Source organism: Poecilia reticulata, linkage group LG10 (genome assembly GCF_000633615.1).
Source record: "Poecilia reticulata strain Guanapo linkage group LG10, Guppy_female_1.0+MT, whole genome shotgun sequence".
Classification (NCBI taxonomy): domain Eukaryota; kingdom Metazoa; phylum Chordata; class Actinopteri; order Cyprinodontiformes; family Poeciliidae; genus Poecilia; species Poecilia reticulata.
In genome coordinates, this window is record NC_024340.1 from 17747027 (window position 1) to 17762419 (window position 15393).

At 38.3% G+C, this 15393-nt stretch overlaps 1 protein-coding gene across 9 annotated transcripts in view; it reads right to left on the bottom strand.

Annotated features, from left to right (window-relative positions):
- diaph2 (diaphanous-related formin 2) overlaps nucleotides 1-15393 on the bottom strand; it is a 450956-nt gene that overhangs the window by 306382 nt on the left and 129181 nt on the right. For all 9 annotated transcript variants that reach the window (XM_008420583.2, XM_008420582.2, XM_017307147.1 and 6 more), the window contains 4 exons: nucleotides 14489-14625; nucleotides 8556-8664; nucleotides 3938-4048; nucleotides 2150-2262 (listed from right to left, as the gene is read on the bottom strand). In XM_008420583.2, the coding sequence (XP_008418805.1) occupies nucleotides 2150-2262; nucleotides 3938-4048; nucleotides 8556-8664; nucleotides 14489-14625 (470 nt within the window). The remainder of the gene's footprint in view (nucleotides 1-2149; nucleotides 2263-3937; nucleotides 4049-8555; nucleotides 8665-14488; nucleotides 14626-15393) is intronic.

The window sequence follows — 15393 nt, forward strand, 5'->3', positions numbered from 1 at the left end:
AAGCTCTTTCTCCTCACTCTCAGTTTCTCACTCCGTCTCTTTACGCTCTCTCTCCAAATAATGAATAAACATGAGTGGCAGTCAAGTGTGATGTAGGCCAGTCAGTGGTGGGGTCAATCAATCACCATTCTACAGTTCATTAATATTTATTAGAGCCTGGAGTCATCTCCTCAGCACCTGGACCCAGAGCTGGACAGAGGAGACGAGTCTCTTCAGGTTAATATTTATGAAACCGCTGGGAGAAACAAGACACATGTGCAGAGCTCAGGTGGTAGAGGTTCTGCTGGTGTGTGTGTGAAAGGAGTGTGTGGGGGTGTGCGTGTGGGTGTGTGCGTGTGTATGTGTGTGAAATGAGTGCGTGTGTGTGTGTGTGTGTGTGTGTGTGTGTGTGTGTGTGTGTGTGTGTGTGTGTGTGTGTGTGTGTGTGCGCGTGTGTGTGTGTGTGTGTGTGTGTGAACCATGCAGACAAAAGGACAAAGGGTAACCTGGGTTTTTCAATCAGGGCCATACCTCACAGATCAATACCACATTGTCCTTGGAAACAAACATTAGGCCTTCTCATTTGTGAACCTGCTCAAGCACATCATTAATCCAGCTGCACCTCCCCACCTCCATCCGCCCATCTCCATGCACACATTCACAACTCCTCCTCCCCTCGCAAGTGTCACACCAAACTGTCACTCACCGTGGCACTTTCATGCCCTTACAAGAGCTGTGGAAGAAAACGGTAGCAGGAACGAACATCTACATAATGTCAGAGCCTGGTTCGTCTGCTCACAATGTCAGCTATTCATACATGGCCTGGGAGAAGATTTCTGAATTATTAAAGAGCTCTTCTCTCGGATGCCAGGAGAAGTTTGCCACTCAGGACTAAATTTGTGCTCCTCTTATTACTTACATGCCAGGATTTCAGAGCCAAACGGTGGAGAAACGAGTAGCACTTCTACAGGTGCATCTCAGAGAATTAGAATATAGTTGACAGGATTTTAAAAATTATTTCAGGATTTTAATTCAAAAAGTGAAACGTGAGGCATACATTTTGAGACATTTTGATGGTTATGACTTTAAGCTAATGAAAAATCCCAAATTTAGCTTGTCAGAAATGAGAAAAGACCAAGAAAAATATTGTGTTTTGGTCTATATACCCAGAGTCCATTTTCCAAGCAAACTAATAGAAAGTGTAGTGGAAGGAAAATATGGTAAAAGCAGCAATAAAAATGTCAGCTTCTCGAAAAATAATGAAAATGCTTGGTTTAGGGTTCTTTTGCAAGAATTACTGAAGCTGTGAGCCTGAGGGACTGTTGAGGTGGCAATGGAGCCCAGGTTAATATTGCCATTCAGCTTGTCGACTTTAAGTGTCTAATATTTCTCTTGAAAATATGGCATAGAAAAACTAAGAAGGTCAGAGTCAGCACAGTGATATCATGGTCATTAAACTGGATATTGGTACTGTTGGCATTGTGGGCAAGGTGCAGCGTCTTTCTAGAATGCATTCTGGCACACTTTTTCCTTCTACTAAACTTTCTGTTAATATGCTTTAATACAGCACTCCTATTTTTGAACTGAATCATGGCCATAACATAAGAGCGGTGCATTAAAAAACCCTTTAATTAATACAAATTTATTTCAATTACTCTGAAAACTGAACTTACTAAATGTAAGCCAGTAATCAAAGTGAACTAAAATAGAGGCTTGACATATACCACTGTTGTCTAATGAATCCATCATACAGTATGAGTTTCCCTTTAAACTGAATCATTGAAATAAATTACCTTGTTAAGATGCTAGAAATATTAATTTCATACTTTTTTTTCTTGTGTTTCATTAATGTCTTTCACAATTAAAGGCCAACAAAAAAGACAAAAAACAAACTAAAGAGAGGAGGGAAAGGACTGAAGGAGAAGACCAAATAAAGGAGTGAAGAGGTCATAGGTTAAGATGACTAGGTTATTTACCAAGTATTCCTGTCTGGGGATAGAGCAGGATATTGTGCTTTGACTCATCTAATCCTCCTCTAATGAACAAAGCCACAGGGGCGGATTTAGTCTGCAAAGCTGGACCAAAACCGACAAAACGCACCGGCACACCGCTAGTTCTGCAGGAATATACATCACGCCTCCATGTGGCAACACAAAAGACCAAAGGATATTCCATCTCAGCACGGATGTCGTCCAGGCGATGGGAGAGTTCGATGGCGTCTTCATCTTTGTTCTCGTTGAACACCTTCAGCTGAATGTCCAGCTCCTCTGTCTTTTTTATCTCCTGGAAATTAGTGGAAGTATTAAGAGTTAAAAGTGTTTTTTTATACAGTGTAATATAAAACACACAGCTAATGTAGCTATTACATTATCTTCCAACTAAAATGCCTTGCAAAAGTATTTACACCTCACTGAAAGTCTTCCCATTCTGTCATGTTGCAACTAAAAACTACAAAGTCGCATACTGGGATTTTGTGTGTTGGTGATGGCAGCATCATGCTGTGGGAAAGCTTTTGATGGAGCCAAATACAGAAATCCTAAACATAGTCAAAACTGTAGCCGAGTGGTTCAGATGAAAGCATAATAATGTTTGAATGGCCCAGTCAAAGTCCAGACCTAAATCATATTCAATCAATATATGTCTAGATTCTTTTCATCAAATCAGACCAAAATTGAGCTAATTTGCACAAACCTGCAGCTGTTTTTCTTTTAAAACTGGCTCTACAAATCACTTAATACAAATACTGCAATCATCCAGTCTTGTCAAGTTTTATCACAAAACTTCCAGTTAAATATGCTGAAGTTTGTGGATACAGCGAGACAAAATGTGAAAAACTTTTGCAATAGCAGTCTTGGAATAAAAAAAAAAGAAAACTAAGATAGCACCGACCCTCTCGCCAACAGCTCCAGACAGAACCAATTCCTGCACACCTGTACCAGCCACAAGGGGACACAGAGTTGCTCTTTACCACTTTCCTATGAATCATCAGCAGTGGGGTTTATGCGCTGAGACACAGCCAAATGTAACCCAATTTCTGTAGGTATCAATCACCTTGCACATTGTTGGGGTGCACCATCTGTCTCCAGCAACCAACACTGGTTTGCAGGGAGATGCACAATGACACACAAAAGTAAAGGAGGGAGAAGAAGAAGGGAGGCAAACGCAGGCGGCCAAGGACTATCAGAACAAAACAAATTGCACTTTCTTTTTCGGCGGGCTTCACCGTTTCTCGGCCAACAGACACACACCTTCCTGAGCATAACTCATAATTAGATGAAGGAGTGTCACGCTGAATGTGGGCAATAAAAGTGGCAAATGTGGGATTCATAAACGACTGTACACAGAGGCTCTTTCATATCAGGGGGCAGAAATGGAGATAATTAAAGTAATGACCGTAAAAATCAACAGGAGCAGCTGGGATGACTTATTAACAACTGGCTCCGTGACACGTTCACCCCACTTGCAACAAATGAGAGTTTGAGTGATGAGCCGGAGCTCGCTCGCCTTCGGCTCGTGTGAAGCCGTGTACGGTGAGGTTGCCGATAATGACGGCGCGGTGCAGAGGTGCGAGCTCCGCACCGCGCTCTCCGCAAGCCCTTGCTACTATTAATCACACCAATTGTTTTGAAGCTTTCCTGTGCAGTCACTCCCATTTTTTCTTTCCAAAAATCATTAAAGAAAAATAATTAAATCTAGTTTAATTACATTTAACATTCAAAATGCACATCAGTGAGTAGATTTCTCCAAAAGGCAAAAGTAGGAAAAAGACTTGCTTCATCGAAGCAAAGTAATAAATAATTGGTTTGATGAGGTAAAGTTTAGCCGAACTGACTTAAACTTCTTCATTGATCTCGTTTGGCAGATGAAAAATACGTTGAATATTTAGGTCACTTCATTCCTCTTCAATAAAGTCAGGACTGATCCAACTCTGACTGCCAGTTGTTCTCTGTCGACTCACAGGAAGGATCTTCTTTAAGCCGCATCTGAGGAACTCGTTGCGTAGATGTATCCGGAAGTCCAGGTCGTCAGGCGAAGTGACCACGGCGTTGATCAGCTGCATACAGGCGACCTGGAGATGGTAAAAATAATAAAACATATGAGCAAAACGGAGCCTAACATTTTGGCTTTCCAGGCTGAATTGCAGATTTGCAGATTTTTAAGTTCCCCCACCCCTCTTTAGAGACTAAACCACATGGAAAAGAAAAGCCACTGCATATTCTTTGACAGAGGTAGTAGTTTTAAATTAAACTGTAAAAAAACAAATCACAAGAATATCCCTATGTGCATCACAGCATTTGTGACCTTTATGTGATCTATATTAAATATTAAATATTAAGAAAGTGAATGCTGTTGTCAGATGTGCTGATAAACAGGAAACAGAAGCAAAGAATGATTTTATGAGCATCTGATCCCAGATCAAAATTGGAATCGGTCCATTTCAGATCTCTTTCCAATTGACTGGTGCATCTCTAAATATATCAAGCATAAAAAGTAAGAACATTTGGTGTTTAGTCAGTTATTACTTGGCAGCAAATCCCCATACCGTTGGAAAGCCTGTTTGTTTCTCTTTGAATAGTAATTATTTGTAAGAATAATGCATTTGCAGGCTGAGCAGCAAAGTTAAACGTGTGACTTGTTAAATCCTCTCTGCCAACACCAAACGGATTAATCTACTATTGACTACAGTTTGGTGTCCTTTATTATATGGGATTAATGGAGTTTGAAGAAACAATGTATATTTGGCTATTTAACTTTAATTCCTTCATTAAAAAAACAAACAAAAAAAAAAAAACAGGCTTCAGTAGAACAACATGATGCCGCGAGACTGGCATGACCTCCTTGGCTGCACACTGCTATGTGATAGGCAGCATTTGTCACAATTTAGGCAGCTGTAGTGGCCCCACTTCTACTAATCTGCTAGGGTTCTAACAAAAGAGCTGATTGGTTTTTTTTTAAGCTTATTCAACTGTTTTATGAACAGTTGAATAAACTTCAAAATTTGCGTTAAAGTTTTGGTTAACTTATGTAGTTAGCCGTTTATATTCATGTTCTTATTTTGAAGTGGGTGAAGACTTTTACTCAGCAGGTCCGTTTCCTCTTCTCACATTCTACAAACGAGTTATACAGAAAATTACAACACATAAACAGACAAAAAGGGGTGGCAACTAAACAAATACATGCATAAATTCACAAACATGAATTGCTTCCCGTCTGTAATCTTCATATTCTTCAGCTACGGAGGTGATACTGCTTAATGGTGTGTTTTGTTGGTCACTATTGCTCTTCAGAGCCTTGACTGCAGCACCGAGGACAAAAGTAAAGAAAGAATCAGGTAAAATGAGGAACACAGTCCAGTTCTGTGAGGCTATTGACCAGACGTGCATTATTAATGGATTTATTGGAAGAAGAAAGAGTGAAAACAGAGTTTGTGTGCATGGTGGGAGGGTGGATGAGTGTGGGTTAGGAGGAGGAAATAGCAGATGAAATATAATGAGAAGTAAGGTGTTTCTAGGGAGCAAGCCACGGATGAGGCACTTTTCCTTTGACAGACAATCGATAAAAGGCTGAAGGATTCCCATGGACAAAATCGGAAATGCTGTCTTCTTAAACCTTGACCCTACACTCTATGTTGTTATGTGTTATTAATAAGAGTCACGACTGAGCTGATTCTTTGGGGCTGTCATATCCGGTTTTGTTGGACTTAAAACCTTGTATTCTGTTGCTGCTTCCTCTCACTGTCAGTTTGAGGACCTCTGGGCCAAAATCTCTTACGAGTGAAGAACTGGATGAGGAAAACAAGAATAAGTGATGAAGCTATACAAAGAATATAATCATATATGGTCAAGCTTTTCAAGGAAAAATGTAAGACTTCTCCAGACTGAACTTTCTAAAGTTCACAGCCCTTTGAGTTAGTTAGACTTAAAATACGAATGTCATAACACATTATACATTTATGGGAAACATCTCTACAGCAGACAGGGTTTAAATTTGTAATCTGCAAAAAGAAGAAAGTTAAGGCTCGGATGGAGGGAGGAAGAAAATGACTAGTTGCAAAACATCTCCAAACAATAGGGAAGATAAAGAAGTCTGGAAATACAAATGCTCTCCTATTTGATTTTTCTGTACAAAAATACTGTTGGATACCTTTTACATACCACATAGAAATAGAATAATAGAGTAGAAAAACTTTTTTATTTAAACATCTAAACCTCTAGGATGGTCTATATGTTGCTTTGCTTTTTTTTTTTTTTACTTGATGCAAATTTTGATTTTTAACCTTTAAATTGAATTTGCCACATTTTTATATATTTTTCTACTCAGTTTGTTTTTACAATTTCACCATAAATTCCCCATGTTAGTTCTGCTTGCATGATACTTAGAACCACCACCAAAAAACTTCCCTGTTTCAGCACATCTCAAAAGATATCAGTTAAAATGTTAGGTAAAAATGATCTTACAGTTTCAGCTCATTTTAAAACTTTTGCCGGCTTTAATGTGACACTTGCCTTCTATAATTTAACCTGAAAAGCTAAACAACAGTATAAAAACTTAAAGGCGCAATAAATTGGTAACCCTTGAACAAACTCTTTGCTGAGTTAAATCCATCACTATATTTGGATCTGGGTATATTTGCCTATTCTACCCTATAGAAATTATCTCTGTCATAAATATGTATATATAAATATTTATATAGGAAAGCATTTTGGTCCTTTGTTGTCTCTCTGTAATTTAACAGTTTAGTTAAAGGATGCAAATCTGAAGAAAGGTTCCAGTCCAATCAGGTTTCTTTATATAGCACCAGCAACAGGGCAGCTTAACGTGGTTTATATGATCAAAACATAACACACTGAACAAATCTAAAAAGAAACAATACATTAGAGTAGCAGGATAAAGAAAAGCAGTGGAAAGCTACAATCCAGACTAAAACTAATCTATTTTCCAGTTATTAATCAAAGGGAGCTCTAAGCAATGGGATGGAGGTTTAGTCTTGATTGAAATGAATTTTTTTCTGGATGTTTGTTCCAGATTAGATGAAAACTGAATGCTGCTTCTTCACGTTTGGTTCTGGTTCTTTATGCGTCTCTGAAGGTTCTGGTCTGAGTGCATCACATCACTAGAATCAGCCGGATCGACCCGGATCACTAGTTTCTAGCCGTTCTTATGAAGCCGAATTTTATTTTCAGGTAAATTAGAATCAAGATCAATGATGGCAGGTGTGAACTTAAGTCTGAATGCCGTAAATAATTCACAGGACATGAAATTTAGTTCAAGGGTGTTTTCACTCACGTAACCTAGTGTTTATTTTTAACATAATCTGGGGAATTTTCAGTTTATTTGTTCATGATGTTACATTAAAAGTGACATACAAAATGTAAAGTTTTTGATTAGAAATCGTAATTGTAGTTAAACTACTAATAGCTGGAAAATGTAACAAATTTGAAAAGGGGAGTTCCCCTCCTGTTCAGCTGTAGCCTGAACTACACTAAAACACATTTTAATCACATTAGCCAAGTCTAGCTGTGCAGAACATCACGGCCTTTGGATTTAAAGTCTATTAATTTCCCCAAAACCCCTGTATCAGCAAAGCATTTTAATTTACTCCACAATTAGCAGAGCTTCATTTCATTAATGGCAAAATTTAAAGGAAAAACAACAGCCTACTAATAAAAGAATATCTTGTTTCTCCTCCGCCACCCGCCTCATCAATTTCTTTCATGACTTTTTTTTCATGACTTCTCATGCCCTGCAGCTAATCTAATTCCTTAAGTAATTCCTTGCTCTGGACTCTTAAGGACAAAAAAAAAAGAGAGCTTTGAGTGGTGTTGTTGTTGCTGTTAGATAGTTGTTTTCCTGTTTCTAAAGAACACTGGTGAAAATGAGGAGAGGTACGCTGCTCTGCTGGCCTCTCTCACATAGTCCTCCGAGATTCAACTTGACAGCAACATAGAAAAAAGCAAGAGGAAGTATTTGTGGGATGTGAGAAAAAAAAAAAGATGAGCAGAAACAGCGAGAGGAAGGGGAAATATGACAAAGAAAGAAAGACAAACTCAATATCTTTCTTTTACTTCATCTTTTTTATGGGTTTGCTAAAAGAGAGGAGCCATTCAGTGGAGGTGCTCAATGAGGCAGGTGTTTTCTTTTAATAAAGAAGTGGCAATGGAGCATTGAGTTGATTATAATAGCCCCCTGATCACATCTTGTCATGTCCTAGGGGGAGCTTGATGTGGACAAGTCGACATGAAGACAGAAGCAATGAAAGATGTGGTAATACAGCCGCGATGGAGGTATAAATGGACCAAACACAGCACAGAGTGGCAAAACTGTCAATTTGAGTCATGTCTGCTCCCATTAGGATCTTGAAGAAATATGACACGTTCTGTACGCCGGGTCCGCTCTGCGTCAACTGTGCATAACAAAGCAGGAGTTTTCCTATAATACTTCTTTTAATCTCAGTTTTGGGTTTCCAATCAATTATTTTCTACTGCATCACATCACAGCAGAGCAGTGTTGAGGTATTTGGATCATCACGCTGCTTGTTGTTTTTGTTTGTGCTGTGTGCATGCCTAATTACTCACCTGGAGCTGCTGGGCCTCGTGGTTCTCCAGTCCCTCCACAATTGGAGCAAATCTCTCTTTATTGTTCCTCTCTGCAGCAATTGTCATGGCAGCCAGAATCTTATCCAGGCTGGGGAAAAAGCAACCAAACAAAACACTTTTAAAACCTTTAACGACAGGACATTTCTTCACAATTTAAAGCTCAAACAAAAACCCGTCTCTTCTTCTCGTGTGTTGGTCAGTGCAGCTGATCGTTTATTTTTTTCACTCATGTTAAATCTGCTGCTATCGCACCAGCAGCCCATTTGGACTCGATCTCACTTTTGTTAAGGGAAGCTTGAACAAAATGATAGGCTTTTGCTGCAAATGCGGTCTATTAAAGTGTTTGTAATAAATGTATTTGTTAATGTGAAAGCAAAGCTATTGAAAGGTCCAAGTAAATTTGTGCTCAAAACTGCTCAAGGCAGCTCATTTTAGACTACTTAATCATTTCAGACTAAACTGTCGTCACCAGCACACACTAAACCAGAAGTAAACTAATGTCCTTTGAGCAATTCTCTGAATGTTCAGAGAAAAATCACATCCGTATTAGGCAAATAATGAGCCAGAGAAATTGGCATAGATGGAGGTTTTGAGAAACATCTTCCCCTCAGTTTTCCAGAAAAGAAAACTGAGGTGACGCACCAGGTTTCTACAAAAGTATTCATACCCTTTGAACTTTGCACATTTTGTGCCGTTACAAATGTCCCTGATTTGAAGCAGATTCAATGAGAAATGACAATCTGCAGCACTTGATGCCATGCAGAGGAGGTCATTCAGTCATCTGAATCAGGAATGCTGGAATAGAGACATGTCTAAAACATGCAGGGCAGTGAGAACCACTGGGTTAGCTAATCGAATTATATTATTTCTTGAAGATGTTTTGCCTTTGATCCAAACGGTCAGACTAACTATATTCTCTGTCCGTCTTCAAACAAGTTTTCCTTGTTCTTGAGATGTAAATTCATTACAGACCTTGACAGGATAATTTTACTCTTCTGTTTTCTGTGTATGGACGTTTTATCCTTGGGATGAATCAGTCTATGAGTGTTGTTGGGTTCATAATGAACAAGAATATTATGCTTGGAAAAAAACATTATTAGTTTCTCGGATACCAAATCCCCACATGGAATGACGATGTTCTTCTTCTTTCCTCCTTCGGTGGACAGAGTTTAGTTTTCTTGAAATTCTGGATGCCTCAACATGGGTCCAGTTTGGGGTAAGAAACTAAGAAATCACAGGGTTGAAGTGATTTCTTAGTTTGTGTTCCTTGTCCTCGATAATTCAAAAGATTAATTTTACAGAAATGTGTTTCTACAAAGATTTGTCCCAGGGTGATTGTATTGCTCTTCAAAAGAAAAGAGCATTTTGTCTTTCAGCCAAAATGTACAACACAATATGTTTAAAATCCAGGTTGTAATATGCTAAAAAGTGACAAAGTTCAAAAGGTATGAAGACTTTTGCAATGCACGTCTTTAATCAAACATACCAGACACAGTTGCTGTTGCATCCTGCACTACCTTTGTGATTAGCAGACATCATGTCTGACCAATAGGACCGCATGTGCAGAGTAAGGCTTACATGGAGATAAAGGGAAGAACCCTGTGATAGACATTACAAAGTCACTGAAAACATGACGAGCTGCATACTGAGCAGCTTTAAAGCCAGTTCAGACGTAGCTACAAAACAGGCGAGATAGATCTGCTTAACTTGTCGTGTTCTCTTTTGATGCTGTCAGCCAAAAACGGTGCCTAACATGAGTCAGATTCTCAGCACCGGTTGGCAGAGAAGTTTCGGAGAAGAAGAAGAAAAAAAAAAAAAGGAAGACGACACCTCAGCTCCTTCGGCTGTCACTTCCACAAGATCCGGACATTTTATAGCACGGATATCATCGTGGCAAAGATCTTGTTGTTCAACCTATTTTTAAATTATCTGAGTGACTGGTGTGAGTGAATAAAGTATCATGAGACACAGAGAGGTGTATACCACCACTATAAGATTATACGAGCAGTGATGCGTGTGTGTTTATATCACACCTATGTGGTGACTGAACTGAACACAACTAATTTACTCATGAACCGCATCAGCGCACTGATTAATGACTCGAGCGCATCTACCTGCGAAAGTTGTTGTAAGTTGAACACAAGTTCACTTGAGTTGTGATCTGTAATATGTCAACATTTTGCTCACTTCAGCAGATAACTTCTTTATCTTGGTTGGCCTGAGAAACCCTGACTGTGTGTTGTTAAACTGCTACAGACTGAAATTCAGAGGAACTTTCCTTTATGTAGCCATTTTCATCCTTGTACAATTCTTTATTGTTATTTCCGTTAAGAGACATTCTTAGCGCGACTGTAATGTTTGGGGGCAAAGTCACTGAAACATGACCTGATGCTAGTGAGGAGAGGAGACTGACAAAAAGCTCTGGCACCTTAGCTTTATAACATTTTCTAAAAAAATAAAAATAAAATAAAAAAAAATTCCAATACGATGACAATTAAATTATGATTCAAGTGAATTAGCTAGGCAATCTTAGCCATTTTTATCCAGGCTTGTAGGAACATTAAAATATCTAAAGTTGGATCTAAAAGACAAAAGTTTGAGACCGCCTCTTTAATAAACCTAACAATATTAAGTTAACACTCCAGTCTCAATTGATAGATTGTAAATTGATGTCACTGTACACAACATCAATACTGCAAAGTATATTAGTTAATTATGCAAGTACTCCTCATTCAGGCTTTCTATGCGCATAGTAGATATAGTGATTCTTGCCTTTTACAGCTGCAGAAAATGTTATTAACTGCTTTACCAAGCAGCGAAGTTGTTCCAAAACACATGTTGTTTTGGCTTTGAAATAACAACATACGTTTTTTCATTAAGGCCATTTTATTACATTTGAAATTAAATATAAACATAATAGTCGAGTAGTTTGTTTACTTATGCAAATCATGATAATGTGCAGGTCCAGTTCTGTGTCACTGCCTTGGAGCATGTTCCAGGCAGGGAATGAGACTAGGCACCACAGAGATGAGTCCTGAAGATGCACTAGAGATACGTAGTTATGGATGAAATAAAAGTTATGGCTGAAATAAAAGCGCACTCCATAAAGACATTTTTTTTCAGCTGATGTTATTAAACTGAATCTGGAATTTTCTAAAAAACTTTGATGAAGTGCACACTAAGCCACTTTTCAGTCATTTTGTTTTAGAATTAAAACAGAAAAATAAATAAAGAATTTGGAGAAATAAAACGGTTTAGCTGAGCACAGGGAAAGGTTGGGAATTAAACAGATGCACATAAGTTGGCAAAGGCCAAACTGAAAATGCTGAACGTCCTGTTGGAACAGCAACATGATCTACTTTGTCTTAAAGTATGTTTTATAAAAATATGATGAATAAAGGAGAATTGGATAATTTTGGGGATTGCTAGTTTAGTCCACAATGTTTAGGTGATGAACTATGGTTAAGGTTTATGTTGCATGAACCAAACTTAGAACTAGGTTCTTGTTCAGGGTGAACTTGTACAGCTCCGACGCGACAGGACAGAAAGGCTCAGACGTAATGGGAGGAAACAGTTATATGAACAACAACATTGCAATGAAGATTCTGTCACTTTCATTGTCACCATCAGACATGCATCTAACCAGGCAAGATTCTCTCCCATATTTTTGCCCTGAACAATGTAAACAAAAGAAAAATGTTTAGTGATGTTAAATTCTGAGATTTATGTCTAAATAACCTTAATTTGTAGATTTTAAGACTGAGGAAACTGTAAATAAATTGCCAATAAGTTGACCAATTAACTAAAATTGTGTTTTATTTTAGATCCCAAACTCAGAAAATAATTGCTGCATGCAACACTAAAATGTCCTTCACTGTCCTAAGCCAAAGTTTGAAAGCTTTACATATTATAGGAGAAGTTCATGATACTTTTTTGATATTTTTGAAACCACCAACTGAGAAGACAAAGTTAAACTCTCTGGAATAAAAAAAAAAAAACTAATTTATTCTCTGCAACATGAAACCTGTTTTGGAAATTGTTTAGTCAGCATGAAAATGACAAGCTCAGAGCCCCATTTCAAATGGTCAGGAATTTAGGACGCATTTGCTAAACTCAGCTGTTTTCTTAACGGAAAATGTGGGTTTGTTTACTTCCTTGACTACATAAAGACTCGACTTTGAGCTGTTGTTATTCTAGTCCGGCCCAGTGGGAAACAACAAACGCTCACATAACTCCAATTTAAAGGCTGTCAAGCAAGTTGTGTCCACAGTAAACAGACAATGCTGCACCGAACAGTGTGGTTTTTGCACTGGGGTTATCTGTAGATATATGATGATTCACAGCATGGATATTAACAGTGGTGTGTAATCTCTCTAAAACATATAAAAATAAACTTAGAGGAAAAGAACAGCGACGGCAGTATTTTCTATCCTTTCTGTTCAATATTGGAGGTGTAAGCAGAGTAAAGATGCACCATGACTTCCTATTTTTGTCCTCAGCACAGATTTCAAACGGTTTGGCTCAGCTTACACACCAGCTAAGATTTACTGAAAAATGATATGGCAACACAAGCAATTAAAGGGCTGTACCACTAAAATATATCCTGCTGTTTAGACAAAGTGCATCCCTTACTGTCAGACTACAACAGAAAGCACTAAACCACACACACGTATTGATTTGACCAGCCTGGAATCAGTTCTTTAACAATTAATATAGATTTACTTTTAAAAGGATGCATACTCAAAGCTTATTCGTTCTTTAAGAAAGAAAAAAAAAGGCTTTGAAGAACGCCCATCAGGAGTGGAGTGGTGCACTGAGGCCTCAAAACGCATGATTTTGCAGGTACACATGTGGAGCGTAATAACCTAAAGCACACAACTGAACAGCACAAATCCTTGCTCCTGCATGAAAATACAAATAGTCACTTTATATTAGTAATATATTAATTTAAAAGAGGCACATTTTAGCAACTCCTTTACAGTTTCTGAGCAATACCCACATAGTTTAAAGCATGTTTTTATCATTTCCTTCTAAAGTTTGATGGGGGTTTTTGTTTGTTTTCACACCTAAAAATAAATATGACAGTCTCTCACTAACCATAAAACTCACCATTTTATGCAGCAGGTATTATTCAACTTTATTAGAAAAGTTGTTTCAGATGCATCATCTAGGTTTTGCAGCTCGAGACCAAAGCAAGACGAGCTCTGGCTCGTAAATGCTGATCATCCCTGGTATAGAGTTTCTCATACATTTTGGAATAAAGATGTTTAAATGAAAGAAAAAAAAAAGGACACCATGTGCAGAGCATGAAACCACAAGTATATGCACTCACAAAAATGAAAAAAAGATTCTTGAAAAACTTATGTAACTAGTGCTCATTACTAAATAAACTAATACAATTTTCTAATAAAGTAGCGAAGCCTTTGGGATGTTGGGAGTCTTGTCAGGCAGAATAAAAAAAAAAGTGGAGGAACTGATTAAATAGGCTTTTAAATTCAGAATTGCTACCTTGGGCCACACACCATACACTATTAAAAAAAGAAATGAAAAATAAGAAGGGCATTTTTTGCGCTGATGAAAAAGGGTCAAGCACCACCTACTGTCTATCTGTGAACGTCCCTGAAGTAAGGACGTCTTCTAGCGAAGTCTCTCTAGATCATTCAAACTTATTAGACCCTGTGTCAATGTACTTTTTAGTGCCTTTTTTCCCCTCTACACTGTAGATCGTACAAGTCAGATTTTATTAACATCCTTTTATTAATGGAACTCTGCAGACCTACAAATAAAACCAATGCTTCTGACCTTTAAAACTGTGACAATCTCATTATCTGACAAGACTCTCTGTGGAGAAGAGTGGCTGGCTTCTGCCAGATTACGGAAAGAACTGATCAGATTCAACACAATCAACTTACATGTTTTCTTCGCCAATAATGCAGATAGCGGACAGAATTTTGACAATCTCAGTCATCATGTTGGTCTGTTTGGGGTCAATTGCTCTTGCCAACAGCAACAAGCTCCGCTCGTCTCCCAGGATCCTTTGCAGTCCATACTGTAAAACACAGAAGAGATGAGCCAAGGCAGAGAGCAGATCCATTGGGTGTAAGTTAATGAGAGCATTTACATTCATGGAGAACTTTCACTTTGAGTAAAATATAAATTACACAAAAAGCTGTACTTAGACTTAATCTTCTTTTAAAGAGGTACACTTTAAGGCTGTGGGAGAAAACGGCAAGGATGATAAATTGATTTAATTCAGGACAGGACTGCAGGGACGAATACTTATAGTCTCCTGCACCTTTTAGTCTCAGCACAATTGGACGACTGGGTTCCGATGACCATGTGTGGGGGATTAGCTCCACAAGCAGCAATATCAATAGTGCATCTAACCTTGAAATGTGGGCCACTTCAAGAAATGAGGAAGACTTTCCCAAAAAGGGGATAATTAAAAGTTCAGAAACTTTAAATGGTGAAATTAGCTCCAGTTTACTGCTTCATTATCCCCAGCCGGTGAACAACAAGATGCAAATAAGGTTGGAAACCTTACCACCTGTGCTAATTTTACACATTTACCGAAGTTGCACAAACGTTTCTCCAGATTCAGCTTTTCAGAGCTCCATGTACGTTGCATTCGCCTCAAAATATGAAATGCTAAAGTCCACTGCAAGCTAATGGTATATATTTTTTACAATGGGTGGACTTAAAATACGTAGTCAAATGAATGAAAGACAGAAAGACAAACAGAAAGGAAGAGAAGGATGCAAGGATATAGTAAAGAAATGAAGGAAGGAAGGAAGGAAGGAAGGAAGGAAGGAAGGAA